The 17,085-nt window shown below is 34.2% G+C and overlaps 1 protein-coding gene across 2 annotated transcripts; it reads left to right on the forward strand.

Moving 5' to 3' along the window:
* The first annotated feature begins 793 nt into the window (after window positions 1-793).
* Window positions 794-4,110, forward strand: LOC108991308 (protein EXPRESSION OF TERPENOIDS 1-like). 2 transcript variants are annotated; one of them, XM_018965490.2, is made up of 3 exons: window positions 1,105-1,920; window positions 2,333-2,671; window positions 4,026-4,110. In XM_018965490.2, the coding sequence occupies exons 1-3, from the start codon at window positions 1,350-1,352 to the stop codon at window positions 4,028-4,030; spliced, it is 915 nt and encodes a 304-aa protein (XP_018821035.1). In that variant the 5' UTR covers window positions 1,105-1,349; the 3' UTR covers window positions 4,031-4,110. The 2 variants fall into 2 exon arrangements, with proteins under 2 accessions (XP_018821034.1, XP_018821035.1); XM_018965489.2 differs by lacking the exon at window positions 4,026-4,110 and having other exon boundaries at window positions 794-1,920; window positions 2,333-2,951.
* The last annotated feature ends 12,975 nt before the right edge of the window (window positions 4,111-17,085 follow it).

Genomic DNA, 17,085 nt, shown 5'->3' on the forward strand with positions numbered 1-17,085 from the left:
TATTAATATTTACAATCATATTCATTACATTTAAATAATTCAGACATGTTCCTATAAAATGAATAAATAAATAATTCAGACATGTAATCAATTTATTACAACAACAAAAAAGAAAAAAAAACACATTATTTCTTATCTTGAAAACGTACTGTTCAATCTTCAAGGCGGAAACTTTAATCGGTTGATAAATTATTTGGAAAAAAAAAAAAAAAAACTATTTATCCACAATTAGTCAATGATTAAATGATCGCACCAAGAAATTCGAGGAAAAACATCACAGGAGTGGCAAGATGATGGAACTCAAAACAAAAAGAAAAAGAAACCCACTCCGAGAAATTCGTTAAAGGCTCGATTTTTCCTCAAACTTTTTCCCTTGAAACTCGTAATCGAAGTACCGCCTCTACTGTGGGTCTGTGACGCTTGTAATCTTGGTCACAACCATCACCCTCCATTTTTGAATGCTAGACATGTGCCGAATCGATGGAAAACTTTCACGGACGATTTTGGGGATGTGCCGTGGTGTTATCGGTGCTTGCTCTTGTGGTAGATCGCTTTTGTGCATTAAAAATGGGCGATAGAGGGGATGGTCAGGAAAAGTACTAGCGGGTTTTCCGGTACAAGGACGAATAAGGAAAAGCTGATTCCGTGACACGTGGATTTACATTGAGCGTCGGATGATACTACAGTGACTGGAGATTCAACAATCCTGATGGGATTCATTGAAACTGGAAGAGAACTGTAGACAAATGTCCAGTGATAATGATAGGAGTGTTTTTCTTCTTTTCTTTGGTAATCTCTCTCTCTCTCTCTCAAACGCACAGCCAAAATTACGAACTCAGTTGTATGGTAGAAAGTGAGAGAGAGAGAGAGAGAGAAACGTTGGTTGTCATAAATTAAATGAGGTTAAAGTGTGTTAAGTAGTAGCAGAATGGGGTGCAGTTACCATGGCGGCGTTGCAGAGCTCTAATTCCGTGTCAGTATTATTGCTTCCAGCAACGGAAGAGAATTGAAACTCTGATTCCGTGAGGTAAAACCCTCGTCTTCCTCTGTCTTTTACCCTAAAAAAAGGTGTCGAAAATCCTGCCCGCAAAAGCTGCAAAATCCCCCCTACAACAAAGATCACACGCACTCTTAGTCAGATTCGGAAACAAAATCAAAGTCAAAACCAACGGTCACTTAATTAGAACGTCCCACACCAAGGCGATCAGAATTCAAACCATCGATTGAGTTCCCAGAAATCAACAATCGCTGGTCTTCATGAATCTGGTTGTTACTTGTTGACGCCAACGTTCTGCTATGGATTTTTGGTCAAAATTGAGGCCAGTCGTCTCGGGTTTTGGGTGCAAGAAATGGCTGGGTTTTTCTATCTAGGTGGACGAGAAGGCCCACAAAACAAACAGGAGGAAGAAGAGAAGCAAGAGAATAGCCAATTCTTGTACAGAAACGAGGAGATCTACAACAAAGGGTTCGAGATATGGCCACAATACTATCAGCAGCAGCAGAACATGAGCAACTACTACTCGTTTGGAGTGGGTCCTAGTCGAAGGAACCTCAACAGCGTCTCTGATGAGTCGTCGAGATCCGGATTAACGTTGATAAGGCAAGGAGGAGTAGGAGGAGGCATGAATTGCCAAGACTGTGGTAACCAAGCAAAGAAAGACTGTTCCCATCTCAGATGCAGAACTTGTTGCAAGAGCCGAGGGTTTCAGTGCCAAACCCACGTTAAGAGCACTTGGGTCCCTGCAGCCAAAAGGCGCGAGCGGCAAGAACAACTCGCAGCTTTACAACAACAACTACAGCAACAGCAAGATCAACATCAAGAACAACAACACTTTCGAGGAGAGAATCCCAAAAGGCAGAGAGATAATCAATTAGGAGCGGCCCCTCTTGCTTGCACTCGTATACCCAACACCACGTCAGGTAAAGTCGTAGTTTACGGTACAAACAAGGAGAAAAAATAAACCACGAGTGGAAATTTGGATTATGATCTTGCGAAAGGTCTACGGAGAATAATCGAGGAACTGAGATGCTAGAGAAAGTTGTCTTGAGATCTAGCTTGAGGGATTTCTGGCCAAAAATCAGTACCCCGTGCCCAACAAATCCATATCGTTTGCGTGTGAGAAAGTCCACCTCCATAGTCACTCTCACCCACTCACCTGCTTTTCTTTCTCTTTTCTTCTTTTCCATTGCTGTCACTGTTTATTAGTAAAACTGACGAAAAGTTCTATGAAATTAGTTAGACCACTTTCCGACGTTCTTCCATACTTATTTTTTACAATTCTTTTTCCTCCTTTGGTTGGAACTGAGCATCTCAATTCGTTCGATTGATTAGGGTTGGAACGGGGACAATTCCCAGCTGAGGTGAACTCGCCGGCGGTCTTCCGCTGTGTGAGAGTAGGCGCAATGGAGGATCCGGACGAGCAGTACGCGTATCAAACGGCTGTAAACATTGGAGGACATGTTTTCAAGGGAATTCTCTATGATCAAGGCCGCGAAGATCGTTACACCACAGTCGGAGAGAGTTCCTCTGGTGGCGATGGAGGCGGAGTTCAACCACTAAATTTCATTACGGCAGCCACCACCACCACCACCACAGCAACCACTAGTACCCCATCTGCAACGTTGCTCGACCCTTCACTATTTCCAGCTCCACTCAATGCTTTCATGGCTGGTACGCAATTCTTCCCACCCCCAAGATCGTAAAAACATCTTTTAGGACGTTGTTTCCCTAGCAAATCTTGAAATCTCTCAATCTATCTGGATTTGCTGTCGTCAAGGTTATAAGTAGTAGTACTTTGTAACACCCAGTGAGCTAGAAGTCACAGGAATTAGAAACAAGGATAAGGATGAGGGGATGTTTGATTTTGTTCGAATTTCAATTCTGATTTTCGTGGTAATTTTGATCTTATCAATGACTGATTTTTAATTAGAAACCATTTGTTCTGTATGGCTGCATGCGGATGTGTGCATTTTATAATGTTTGTGTCGTTTGGTTTCTTTTTAGTTTTTTCTTATCTGGGCTTGATATTCGATGCACTTTCTGGTTGGTGTTGCACTCGAAGCCGCTTTTTCCAGTTTATCCGTTTGCTTGCCGGAAGAACACGGGACGATTAGCTTTCGTGTTTTGGATAAACTAAGAATTTAAAAACCCTTCTCAAACCTTTGTATATTCTTTTCACGATTTCTGGAGGTAGAAAACGGAAGGATCGAAGGGCATGGGCTTGTAAAGTTCGTCATGCATAGACAATTAATTAGCAAGCTGCTGGCATTCCAGTCCAAAACATGAACCCTCCCTCCCCGAATACATCTAGATTCACTTATATATCTATATAACTAGATATCGGAAATTCACTTTTAACTCTTAGCTCTTACACCGACTATATACTTAGCTACAAAACAATAAAATTTAGCGCCTAAATATTGAGTGGACATTCGTGGATTTGAGCCTGTAGTGGAGTGAAAATAGCTAGCTGCAAGCTAGTGCATGTGATATATTATATGTTATTTCTAGACTCTTGACTTGCTAGTGACATGATCATATAGGGTATGGTTCTTTTGCGAAATAATAGGAGCTATGAACGATGCTACCGCAGCCTACTAGATCTAGCTAGCAGTATGAAAGAAACGTGGAATTGTTATGAAAATCTTCCCCAGTTTTGTAATATCTGACCATTTACATGTGCACTCTGAATATATTTTTAAACAACCGATCGAGATTCCTCTCGTAAATGATAACTGATCATTTGTGATTCACTGATTAATTCTTCTTCTATTCTATTCCATAGATTACTGAATTATTCATTTGTTGAAATAAACAAACAAAAATACAACTGATCATCTATATATGGCGCATGCACCTTAATTGGTAGATGCAACGTCCTTATCTGGAGGAGTTAACAGACTCTTGGAATTCATGAACCTGCATGTTATATATATACGTATAATTTTCAAGATAATTAAGATATATGGTTTTAGGATAATCATCTCATTACCTTGTATAGTTATTATATTACCCCATGATTCAGGTTAATTGACACTGAAGGATCATATATATAGTGCTGCTGTTGATCAAGGGCTTCAAAATGCATTCATGACACGCAGAGAATGAATATATATATATATATATATGAATTGCATCATTTGAAGAGATATATATGGTCAAGAACCTCTTGAAGTTACATGAAATAAAACCATGACATGTACAAAATGGTGATTATAAAGCGTTTATAATTCTCTATCTTCGTACATGTAAACTATATTGATCACTTTAGGTCAACAAAGCATTCCTGCTGAAATTGAGGATTAAAGGTGTCGTTAATTGTTTTAGTTGCTTTTGTATTTTTCACAAGAAATACTGATATATATAGCATTTTATCCTGCTCGAGGTTATATATATTATTTATTAGCGATGCATCGGTGCTTTTGTACGATAGAATAAAGGCAGATGCTAGTACGATGGGACATGCAACTTGAATCGGATGCATGATCTGATACGCGTTTAACTTTCTTATTTGATGATGAATGCATGGTTCATGTGGACGTATTTGAATGAAATCACCTTATTATAACGACATACATACATACATATATATATATATATCTATATATTTACAGCATTTGAAATGAGTGCATTATTAATGCTTTTTCGTTCATGACTATTAATTCTCTGTCTGCTGGTTGTGCTTGTGGTCATGCTTTGATTCACGCTGACCAGTAGTAATTAACCAATTCAATGTACGTACCACTCAATACACAACATGATCTTACACACACACACACATATATGAGTGGTTTTTGATTTTTTGGTTGTAATTAAGTTCCTTGTCTACTTGGTTAATTGAATGTTGATCCGGCCGATCGATCGATCGATCGATCTCCTTTGGAATTCACAAGTGACTGGTTTCATGATCAGTTGTTAATGACTCGATCCCTAGCTCTTGATCTGTTGGCTCATGCATGGCTGGAGCAAATATTATTAATTCCTGCATAATTAGTTGGTATAGGAAGCTGTTGCTTAATTATGATGGTGACCTTCGGAAGGGAATGATAATGGCATGTAAAGGAGAATATCATATCCCACTTCATGTGACAGCCAAGCAGTCCAGTAGATCAACTGGAAATTATATATATAGCTAGCTACTATATATATAGGTTCGCCTAGCTACACGATTCTAGCCTCAAGCGTTCTTTTGTCCGTATATCCACGTAAGATTAATATAATAGAAATGTATTTTATAAATCTACTTAAAAATATATTGACTTCTTATTAATTCATGCCACACCTATATATATAATTTATGAAAAATGATTTATACAAGTTTTAAATAAATAAATTTTGTATAAATTTTTGTAAAAAAATAGATCACATTTTAAAAAAATATAAAAAAATATATTTTTTATTAATAAGATTTATTACTCATAATATTACTCATAATTTATATATATATGGCCAGGACATGATCAGACGTAATATTATCCCGTGATGTCATTCAGAAGCTGACATTGCCAAATCCTATATATATGGATCGTACGCCTCACTGGTTATCTGCCAATGTGATGGACAGCTTACTGCCAATTCAATCCCAGAGCTTGCTATGCATGCAGCATGATTATTACATTGAGGAATAATATCTACATAATATATATATTATAAAATAAAATATCTCAACAAAAATATCTTATTTTTGCAAATTAGTTTATAAAAATATATATATTTTAAATATTATTATATAAAATATTATAAAAAGTAATGTATATTTATTACTGCCTCTATTGTTTTTACAATTATTCTGGTATCATCTCATTTAATTTTATAATTTTTTTAAATTTTAATTAAATAAATAATTTAATTTTTTTAAAATTTAAAATAAAAAATAATATTAAAAAAATATATTTTAATAATAATTTATTTAATTTTTAATTTGTATCTTAACTCACCTTATAATCTATAAAAATAAAAGCCTCACGTAATCCATTCTTACTCTTTATCGGTGTACGTTCACGAGTGCGGATTCCAGTTTTTTAATATTCGACGTACGTACCGGATCTTTCGGGAAGATCAGTTGTACTCTTTGTATAGAACGAGCGGTCGTTGTTGATCTGGATTGAGTTGTCTGGATATTGATCAAGCCAGCACTTTGGCTAGCTGAGAGAGAAATTAGGGAGAGAAACAAAGAACACACCTAGCCAGAAGCTCTAGCTGCTACATTTTCTGGGGGCTTTTAATTTGGATGTGCGGGTATCTTAAAACGAATTCATGCGGGTCAAGAAAGAAATAGTAGTCAAGATTTTCTTGATACCTCCGTGATGTCTCTGTCAGAAATCGGCTGAAATTGACTGTCATCAATTAAAATTAAATGTACTCAGAAAATAGGGACACCTAATCCCTAATCCTTGAATGACGAACATCTGTAACAGCCCCCACCAAGTTAGGGTCTCAGTTACTGTTACGCTCTTTCCTTGTCAGTTGTCTCTCACATCAGATTTAGGTATTATACAGTTGCCATGCATATACAGGAATTAGTAGCTAGGGTGGTACCAACTATCAGCTTCGCTGGTTGGAACAAGGAGTAAGAAGGATCCAAAGCTGTTTTCTTTTTCCTTTTTCTTTTGGCAGATGGATCCAAAGTTACTTTTTCTTAATAACATTAACGTAAATATCGCTGATTTAAAACAAATTAAATATATCAATTAATCATACCAAAACCCATTTACGTACACAGAGAGCTAGCTAGCTAGCTAGCCAGCAGCTTGTACACGTACCAGCTTAGGTCAATTAACTTAATTACCATTAAGATCGAGCATGATTTTCTGATTATACAGCTAACTCAGAGGACTGGGATTTCAAATTTTTTTGGTAACAATTAGGCGAATAGGATAGGAATGGTTGGTGGCTCAAACCTTCTAGGAAGAGAAAAGCCCAACCACTCAGAAGAGGAACTAGGGTTTTCTTCCTATAGCTAGGCACTCTAGGGTTGTGGAGTTCTGATAATTAGCATATGTCGTAGGTTGGGGGCCAGGCAGGCGCATGCAAAACTATTTCTCTCTTTCTTCTTAATTAGCTAATTTGTTGCTGGGCTACACGTACAGTGGTCCAAAAATAACAGTTCCCAGCCAGTACCCCCGACCCCCCACATAGCTTTAAATGCTGTAGCGGCCTGCATTTTGGATGGCTTATCTTTGTCATTTCCAACGTTATGATCGAAGCTACAATGTTGTTCGTGAGCATGCATGCATGGCTGCATGTCCTGCTGCCTGCCTGATGTCGCTCGAAGATATACACATATAATATTTGTAGCCATGCAGCATGCATTTTATTGATGTATCCGATCGATCGACCTCTCAACTGATCGATCCGGTAATTCTAAGTTCTAACTCTCCAACTTTATATATATATAAATATATATATATATTTATATATATAGATCAACCAAATCATACCTGTCAAGAACTTCACCAAATGTCACCGGAGATCAGATCACTTCGCTTGCTGTAAGTTTTAATTGCTGCGCGCAGTTTATTATCTCGAGAGAAGCATTAATTCAAAGTTTAGTACAGTTTGTCCCAATATTGGAAGCATACAGAAGTTTTAATCTAGCTAGCTATATATATATATATATCAAGCAAAAAATGATATTTATTGAACTATATATATGGTCATTTAGGTTTTTTAAATTAAGTGATGATAAAGGGTGGATTTAAAGTATAGACTAGCTTCATGCATGCCTTATAATTAAGTGAAATGATGATCATTGCTGACACTAACACAGCATTTTTGTCAAGAACTACTTGTAGCATATATGCTTGTATAGTACCCGTACGTACGTGCAAGCGCTGGCAATATTTATATACCTTTTGGAATATATAGATATAATTAAATTATTTTTAAGCCGCTGTAGCACTATACACATAATTTAAATTGTAAGATTTGATTTGAAAGATTAAAATATTAAAATTTATTTTCTGAATAAATTATGTCACATAATCAGCCATGTGTGATATAGATCATGCATTAAAAATATAGCAGTATAATACTCATATATGTATATATATGTTTTGGTTTTAACTTGTTGCTTGTTTGTAGAAGATGATTCTTTTAGGATATGTTTCGGAGCATAATTGTTTTCAAACTATATTACTATTCACAAATAATTTCCTACTGTTCATAAATTATTTATTATTATTTGCAAATTAATTCATTACTATTATATCATCTTAATAAGTTTGTAACATGATTTTCATACCTCATGATAACTCTTCTTGTACGTAATATTCTTAATTCAACCATCAGTACCATTATTAATTAATTAAATTCTTCCACTGGAACTGTAAATGTTCATTTCGAATGGTAAACATGCAACTACATCTCAAGAATTGCACACAGAAGCACAAAAGTGACACACATATTCCCTTGCAATAGATTCCAAAATAAATCATGCACTTGCATCCTAGCCACAAGGGAGTGGGACTGACATTCTAGAAGGTGAAATGGAATATTCTATTGGTTGGCTCAATTGCATACTTGTAGCAGAGTTAGTTAGTGTACAACTGCGAATTTGATAACAGATTTGATAGCAAAAAAGATGGTATATAGTGTATGAGGCTTATGAATAGAATTTTTCTCTTTCTATTATTTTTTTCATGCTCAAGAAGCTGCATTGTATTGTATATAAAAAGAATACTGTATAGAGCCATAAGGGCATCATGAATGAGAAATACATTTCTCCAATCTTCTCCTTCATTTTTTAACTCAATCTTTAACATGGTATCAGAGATAGGTTGGGCTCATCCATACTGCTGCATTCTTTCTCAGACCTTTTCACAAAGACCCTCTCTGTAGCTCTTTCACTCAAGTCTTCACAAATGGCAGACAATGATGTGTGAAACCCGATTCCCATCAATAATATTTCCTCACCTTCAGAAAACTCAAACAGCCAATTCTACATACATCACAATGACCACTCTCGCATTGTGGTAATTTCCCCACCCCTTTCAGGATCAAACTATTTCTCATGAAAAAGATATTTCACATTCGCAATATCAATCAAAAATAAACTTGGCTTCCTCGATGGGAGCATTTCATATTGATGAGCCTAATACCTATACTGGATAAGACCTTCCCCTTGATTTTACAATAAGAATGACAGAGACAAACACGGGTTATGGTGCTTCATTCTGTGGAATCTTCAGCTTTAGCAGTGTTTCACAACACTCCATTCAAGAAGAAAGAAAAGACAAAGCTCACATGTAGCCACTGTGGGAAGTCTGCAGGACAAGTTCGAGTGAAATGTTACAAGTTGATTGGGTTCCCTCCTAACTTTAAATTCACCGAGACCAAGCAGGGAAAATTCAGCAACAATTTCCAAGCTCCTCATTTGGCAAACCAAGTGATATCTCCCAGCCAGGAGAAGGAGACTGTCACTCACTCAATCCCAAGTTCAAAAGTTGATGGAACTAGATAATGGTCAAGCACAACCGTCGATTCATACCTCCCAAGGATCCAACTCATCCAACTAATTGCTTAGTACACCTCAGCTGAATATGGCAGGTATATGCTTGTCTGCTATCTCAAACACTTTTATTTTTTCATAGCTTCATAAGAATCAATTGTCATCTCTTTTGCATCATAATTCATATAGCTTAGACAATACACCATGGATTATTGATACCGGGGCAATAGACCACATAATTTGTTCCCAGACCCTCCTCACATCCATCACTTCCACCACTCATGCTTTTGTTCAATTGCCAAATGGATCACGGGTTGAAGTCACCCATATTCGAACAATAAAACTTTTTGAGTCCATTATTATTGCAAGGGAATCTGTGTGTCTCTTTTGTGCTTCTGTGTGCAATTCTTTAGACACTCATCATAAGAAATATTAATATATATATCGCTAAATATTTATGAACGCCGACTGTCATATTTTTCGAAATAGCTAGATGATCTCAACCGTTAATTATATGAAATTTTTATTATTATATGCACAAAAAAATAGAGAATAAAAATGGGGCTAGCTAGTTTGGATCCCCATTATAGCTTATTGAAACACTAATATAAGATAGAGTATTAGATTTATTATTTTTTAAAAGAATAAATATTAAAAAAAAATGAAGGGAAAAGGGGTTGTGTGATGCCTAAAGGAAAAGTAAGAAGGAAGCATTTTTAAGACATTATAAATTGTAATATAGTCGGACTCTCTCGTAAAAATAAATAAATTAACGTACAAATATACGTATTTACTAAATTGAACTGATCAACGATCACTTACATCAATGTATTTATAGGAAGAAAAACTCATTACGACTCCTGACAACCAATGACTGTTTTACATGTAAGCATATCAACTACTAATGCCATATCAGCAACCTGAGCCAAATCAGCAAATTAGTAAACTAGATTAGTCACTCTAAGAGAGTTGCTGCGTCCGGTTTCTGTAAATAATTGAACCTAATTAAACCGAGTCTATAAAACAATATTGACATTAAGATGACAAGGTGATGAAGAACGCCGTTCTTGTTAAATGAGTTCTGTTTGACACAAGGAATATTAGTTAATACCGTTCAATGTGTAAGTGCATATTTTCGAGCACATATTTATTGGGGTGGGCCGCACCCCGCTGCGCGCCCCGTTCGCCCTGCCCATGCGGGGGGGAGGCTATATAGGGCCCCGTTCTGCATTTCTCTTGTCCCACACTTTTTTTTTTTAAATATAAATATATAAATATTTATTATTTTTACTATATATAAAAATAGTAATATATATTAGGTAGAACTTTTACTTAATACTTTATGTAAGTTGTAGTGTGGTAGTGTGATCATTTTATAGATTGTCTTGACAATACAAATCTTATACTTAAGCAACGCGAGACTTTTGTGTTTTGATATGTACGAGCAAATTTAAAAACTAAATATTTTTAATTATAGTCATATTTACAAATTTAAATTTACAATTCGAGTCCACTTATGTGTTTTGATCACTTTTGGACATAAGAATAATTTTGTAGCCTACGGGAATGTAATCCATTATTGAAGTGGATCGGTGACTCACTAAAAAATGAGCAGCACAAAGGCTATCCCAAGTGCAGGAAGATGTCGCGTAATAACTAGGAATAAATTCTTAGATTGTCTCTTTAGGAAAAGTTACTTAAAATCAAACTCGTTTAAAATGGTGAAAATGTTCACAAAGAGAAAATAAAAATAATGGTATGTGTAATAAATGGAATAATGCAACAAGAAAGAAAAGGGCACTAGTCATGGACTAGATTCATATTTTTAGATTTTTAAGTGTCGAAATGAAATGTAAAAAACTAATAAATTAAAATTAACAATAAAAAAAATCAAGTAAACTAAACAATCTTAATTAATCTGAAAATTAAACAATAAAATAGAAATGATTTAAGTCTCAATTAAGGTTTAATTAATTTAATATGCAATGGAACTAAGATATTAATAAAACTAATCTACAAATTAAATTAAATTAGAAAATAATTGACAAAATACGAGCTGAAAATTAAAAAATCCTAAAATCAAGATTCTAGGGTTCATCCTTGTACTCAAATCACAAATTCTTAAAATTAATCTATAGTAATTATAATCACTATTAAATAAAAGCTTAAAGAAGCGAGAAAAAAAATAACACAAAGTAAATAAACAGCAATAAACTTCTAAGCTAAAAATCTCAAAAATATTTCATAAATTTTAGACTGAAATTAAATAAAAAGTAAAAAATAAAAAAAAATAAGTCAAAGAAATGAAGGTAGTAGGCAATGAATAAAACGACTGGAGAAATAATTAAACCTTAAAAGAATTCTTCAAATATGCGGTGCTGCGTTCTTTCCCTCAAAGAAAAAAAACTTTCGTTGCTTCAGCAAAAATTAAAAAAAAAAAAAAAAAAACTTCTTTCTTGCGTGTTGCCGGTTGCGTACTCCCAATGAATTAAAACAAAGAATCCTCGATTTTTTTCTTTTCTTTTGCGCGTGCCGCGTGTCCTCCTTTAGAGAAATCCCAAAAGTTGCCTTTTATTTTTGCTTCCGTCCAAAATTTAAACACTAAAAAAAATGTTGGTGCCTTTTGATGCCTTGACAGTTATCAAGCTTTTCATTTCTTGACCTTTTGATACCTTGACTTTTCTCAAATTTTTCATTTATTAACTTATAAAAATAATAGAAATTAGAAGAAAAAAAAGAATAATAGAATCTTAAAAATATATTATACTTGTTAATAAATATTATCCAACTAAATCAGAAGTTATAAAATTAAGTATAAACTATACTATTAACCAATTTAAATCACAATTTAGATTTATTCATCTTAATTATTTTTTCATCTAAAACCAATAATAATATAATAAAATAAATAAAGATTCTAAATATATAAAATATGCAATAACTCAAATTAATCAATGAGACGGATTGAGAGTCCACCCCACCCCCGGGATGCAGGGAGGGGGCTACCCCCACTCTATATGGTGCAGATAGCACCCTTACATATTTATGCTTTGACCGTTAAAAGGAATACCATGCACATTGCTCTTAAGTGCATATTTTCAGCCTAAACTGTGTAGATTTTGCGTTATACTTGGTTACAACTTAAAATTGTTGTGAGAAGGGAAAAAAGTTGAATCCAGTATTAGCTTCGAAGACCAAAATACATGTATATATGGATCATGTTTACAAAATCATACCATCGATTGTTTTGTTTGTGAAATACCATACATAAGACCTTGTCTGGTATGATATGGTCATTTGATTGATGAGGACAGTTACTAATTTGCACAACAACCATGCATTTTTTCGTCCCCGAAACCCAACAATATGGTCAAACTGTCAACGATGATGATTTGGGCGTTAATACGGTGTTTGGATGCTCATTCATAAAATAAATAATAAAGCATATAAAATGTAAATAAATAGATAGATACATAGATTTACATGGTTTGTCATAAATGCATACATTCACAAGTTGCTTGGGAGTAATGTGTACCATGTTTGGCGATTTTAATGTCTCACGTGGCCTTTTATAGGTCTCAAAACAATGAAGAAAAAAAGGTTTTTGAGAGGTTGAAAAAGATGCATTCAGTGGAGAAATCTGGAGAGGGGAGCAAATTATTTGAGGGCTCTTTGTCAATAGAGAAGTCTGGATATTTGTAGAGGAAAAATTATATTCTATCATCTCATATATCACACATTATACTTTATTTTTTTATTTTTTATTTTTTTTTCTTACAAAATATGTAGTATATGAATGATGAGTAGAAGAATTTAATAAGTTTAAGAAGAATAAAACCAACAAATTAAAAATTAAAAATTTTAAAAATAAAAACAAAATATAATATATGATGTGTGTGAATAATAAATAGTAAAACTCTTTGTTGAGATCCTCTCTTTGATAGAGGTTCCTTCATTGTTTAGACGTAGATGGGTCCTACTTTCCTTGAAATAGTTCAGTTATACTTTCTTTCGATCACTTTCACCTTTTTGTATTTGAGTCAATTTTTTTTGGTTTTAGCTCTTTATTATCTCATCTCTTCTTCCATTTCATCTCCAACAACACCTACAATCAATTTCCAATTTGATTATAATTCAGAGTTATGTTATTTACTTTAAATGTGTACATACACAGCTAAATTAGGTCAGTAGAAGAAAATTTAAATTGCATTTTATACAAATTGATGTCATAAAATTTTATATCAATAATATATTTATTGCTTCAATAAACTAAATTACAAATAATATATCTTATGAGAAATGATATTTACTGTCCTGGAATGTGTAGTCCTCTCATTTTCTATTAAAAAAATAGATAAATTTAAAATCTATTTGAAAAAATTATTTTTTAATAATAACTTATATAATTTTTTTAAAAAAGTTTGCAAAAACTGCTTTGGTCAAAACTATATGTAACATTTCAAAATTATACGTAGCATTATATATGTTATAACTTAGCTTGGTCTTTTTGTTTTAGCTCGCAAGGTTCTGACGCAAAAAGCCCTTTAGCCCTTAGAAATCAAAGTCGGTCCACAATGCTTTTATTTGGACCTTGACCCAATGCCACCACGGTCTGCCGTATAATGAAAACCCGAATCGTTCTACAGAATTAGATTTCTGTACAATTCTTCCCGAGGCAATTAAAAAAAAAAAACCAAAAAAGCAACGGCCGTAACGAACGGCAAGTATGTATATGGCGCCGACAAGGCCCATCCACATATTTCATTTTCTTCTAAAAAATATCTTGATAATATTTTTAAACTTATTTTTTAGTAAATTGCAAATATAAATATGCAATTTACAATATCCATATATTTTTTATATTTGCAATTCTTAAAAAAAATTAAAGATTATGATAAAAGTATCACATTTTACATAATGAGATAAGAGTGTAATATTGTATGAAAATATATCACACCCTTTTTATAATCTGAGGTAAACCCGATAATTTTGTCATCATAGGAACGTCTGACAGATGCACACACATACATGTTTTATACAAACATGCACGTAAGAGCATCTATATTGGTCTATGCATATGTATATGCATAGTCATATTTGCATAATATGACTCTAAAATCATCTATATTGGTTTATGCATATCCAAATATTTAACTAGGTATGAATAATGCTTATCTAAATTTGGATAATTACTATTCACTCTACAAATCATATTTTAATAATTATTTATCTCTCCTCTCTCTCGACAACCCCTCCCCCAAATGGGATTATTATTATTTTTTCCTCCCCCATACGTTTCTGGTTCTTTGGTTCTCCATTCCTCTCTCGACTCAAAAACCCTGACGGAGATCAAACCCGGGCACCTCTCTCTCATGACGCCTGTCAACGGAGTTTGCGATGGCTCTGGGCTCGTCATGGTTGGATTTTCTGTTTGGTTCTCTACATTTCAGGTATGAAATCGCTAGGTTGAAAAGCGTATAAACTTCTCCCTCTGTTTCTTCACGGTTTCGATGTGCTGTTATCCCTTCATGGTTTTGATTTGTGCTATTTCTTCATTTGTTGTTCTTGGTTTTAGATTAGGGTTTTAGATTAAACCTGACTAACAACATTAACTGCACTGAGAAAGAGTGGGAGGTGTATGATCTGAATGAGAATTGAGCCTTACTTTAATTTTTAGGCTGCTTTTGAAAGTAGAAACATGAAAGACTAGAGTTTCGATGATGTTGGTTTTAGATTAGGGTTTCTTCATTTTAGATTTCTTGGACTAGATTTTCTATTCTTGCTTTTAGATTCTGTTCTTGCTTTTCAATGTAAATTTTAGCCATTGATCTCATGCTTTGTCCCACCGATTGTCCCACTGATTTGTCCCACTGAAGATTAAATATTGGGTTATATAGAACTTCTTAAGCTTGATCTATGTACTTATTTAAATTTGGAAAAAAGACCACAAACTAGTTCTGGTTTTACCCCTATTTTTGCTTGATTTATGTACACTTATAGAACTCATGCTTTAACCCCTGTTTTTAGTTTTATTTTACAATTTGTGCAATATGTGCACCTTGTTTTGCTGGTTCTCTTTGGCTTGTGGTTTGTTATTGAAGCCCTACAATATGTGCACTTTGTTTTGCTTAATATGTGCAAAATTTAATAACATTTTGTCATTCGATATTTGTTGAATGATGAATACTTTAATTGATGAGGATCCCTTCTTCACCACACTATTGGAAAGTGGTGAGGGTGGTAGTAACAACTCTACTATGGATGCTGCTTTCGTTGATGTCCAAGTGATACAACCCCAACGGGAAAAAAATGGCACCTAAACAAAAATCCTAGCAGGATGTGTCATTTACTGTTGAGGAAGGTTAGTATAGATTTTATTCAGGGGACTTACCAAACCTCCACACAACTGTGGTGTAGAATTTATGATTACTACTCCACTTATAAAAAACATAACGGTCAAAAACATTTCGTGAATTCTTTGACCAATAGGTGGTCAACCATTAAAAAATGTGTGAATAAATTTTGTGGTTCCATGGCCTAAGTTGAAGGAATGCATCCAAGCGGTGCAACCGAGCAAGACAAGGTATAATCGTTTAAATAAATTGTTGTTGTTTATTTTTTGTTATTGTTCTAATTATTAATGATTTGTCCCGTTGATTGTTAAACAAAATTGTAGATTGACAAGCCAAAAATCTTATATCGAGACACCCAAAAAACCAACTTCACCATGGACCATTGTTGAAATCTTTTAAGGCACCAAGCGAAATGGCAAACACACGTGGACAACATAAGAAGAAGAGACAGTGTCTCATGTTCAGGTAGTATTCCAAACTCAGTACAATTAGGGGAAGAGATGGAAAATGTGCCCGTGGAGTGTGAGAGACTTCCGGACAAAAAAATTGAAAAAGAAATGGAGAGAAAAAAGAAAAGTTAGGGAAAGAGAAGATACTGAATTTAGTGACGCCTTAAGAGAAATGACACATGATAGGAAAATTCATATGTTGAAGAGAAAAGAATCAAATTTGAGGTTAGACAATGAAGTGTACGAGTTATTGGCTATTAAGAAGAGAAGGGTTGAAATTAAAATTAAGGCTCAATAATACTAGCTAAAAGGAAAAGGAAAAATGATATGGAAATTATGAAATTGGATTTTGGTTCCATGAATTTTGTGAAGCAAGAGCATTTCTATAATCTTCAAATGAAAATAATTGAGGAACAAAGGAAAAAGGCAAGAGCTCGTATATAGTTGTATGCTTTGTTTTGTGCAGTTTTTTATAATTTTTTTTGGTTGTGATGATAGGTTTTGAGTATTATTGTATTGTTGGAATTATATATGGAACTGTATAATTTTTTTTGTACTACTATATGAAATTGTATTTTGGTTGTTGGTGGGTGGGTACTAATTGATTGGGTGAATTTTGTTGTTGGTGGGGTTTGGTTTTGCTGGAAATTGGTTGTTTCTGCTGGATCTTGTTGTTGCTGTAATGGTCTTGAACCAAATTTGTATTGTAATGAATTTGTATCAAAATCAACTTTTTGGAACTTGCATCAAGTTGATTTTGATACATAGAATTTGTATTAAGATGAGCAATACCTTGATTTAGCAGATCACCTAGTTTATACATGGAATTTGTAT

This window comes from Juglans regia, chromosome 11 (genome assembly GCF_001411555.2).
Source record: "Juglans regia cultivar Chandler chromosome 11, Walnut 2.0, whole genome shotgun sequence".
Taxonomy (NCBI): Eukaryota; Viridiplantae; Streptophyta; class Magnoliopsida; order Fagales; family Juglandaceae; genus Juglans; species Juglans regia.

What these genes read in the sequence shown, in the direction of transcription:
- LOC108991308 (XM_018965489.2), top strand. Translation starts at nt 1,350, where the DNA reads ATGGCTGGGTTTTTCTATCTAGGTGGACGAGAAGGCCCACAAAACAAA. An exon ending in TATACCCAACACCACGTCAG is followed by an intron (nt 1,921 to 2,332) that starts GTAAAGTCGTAG and finishes TCGATTGATTAG; the next exon opens with GGTTGGAACGGGGACAATTC.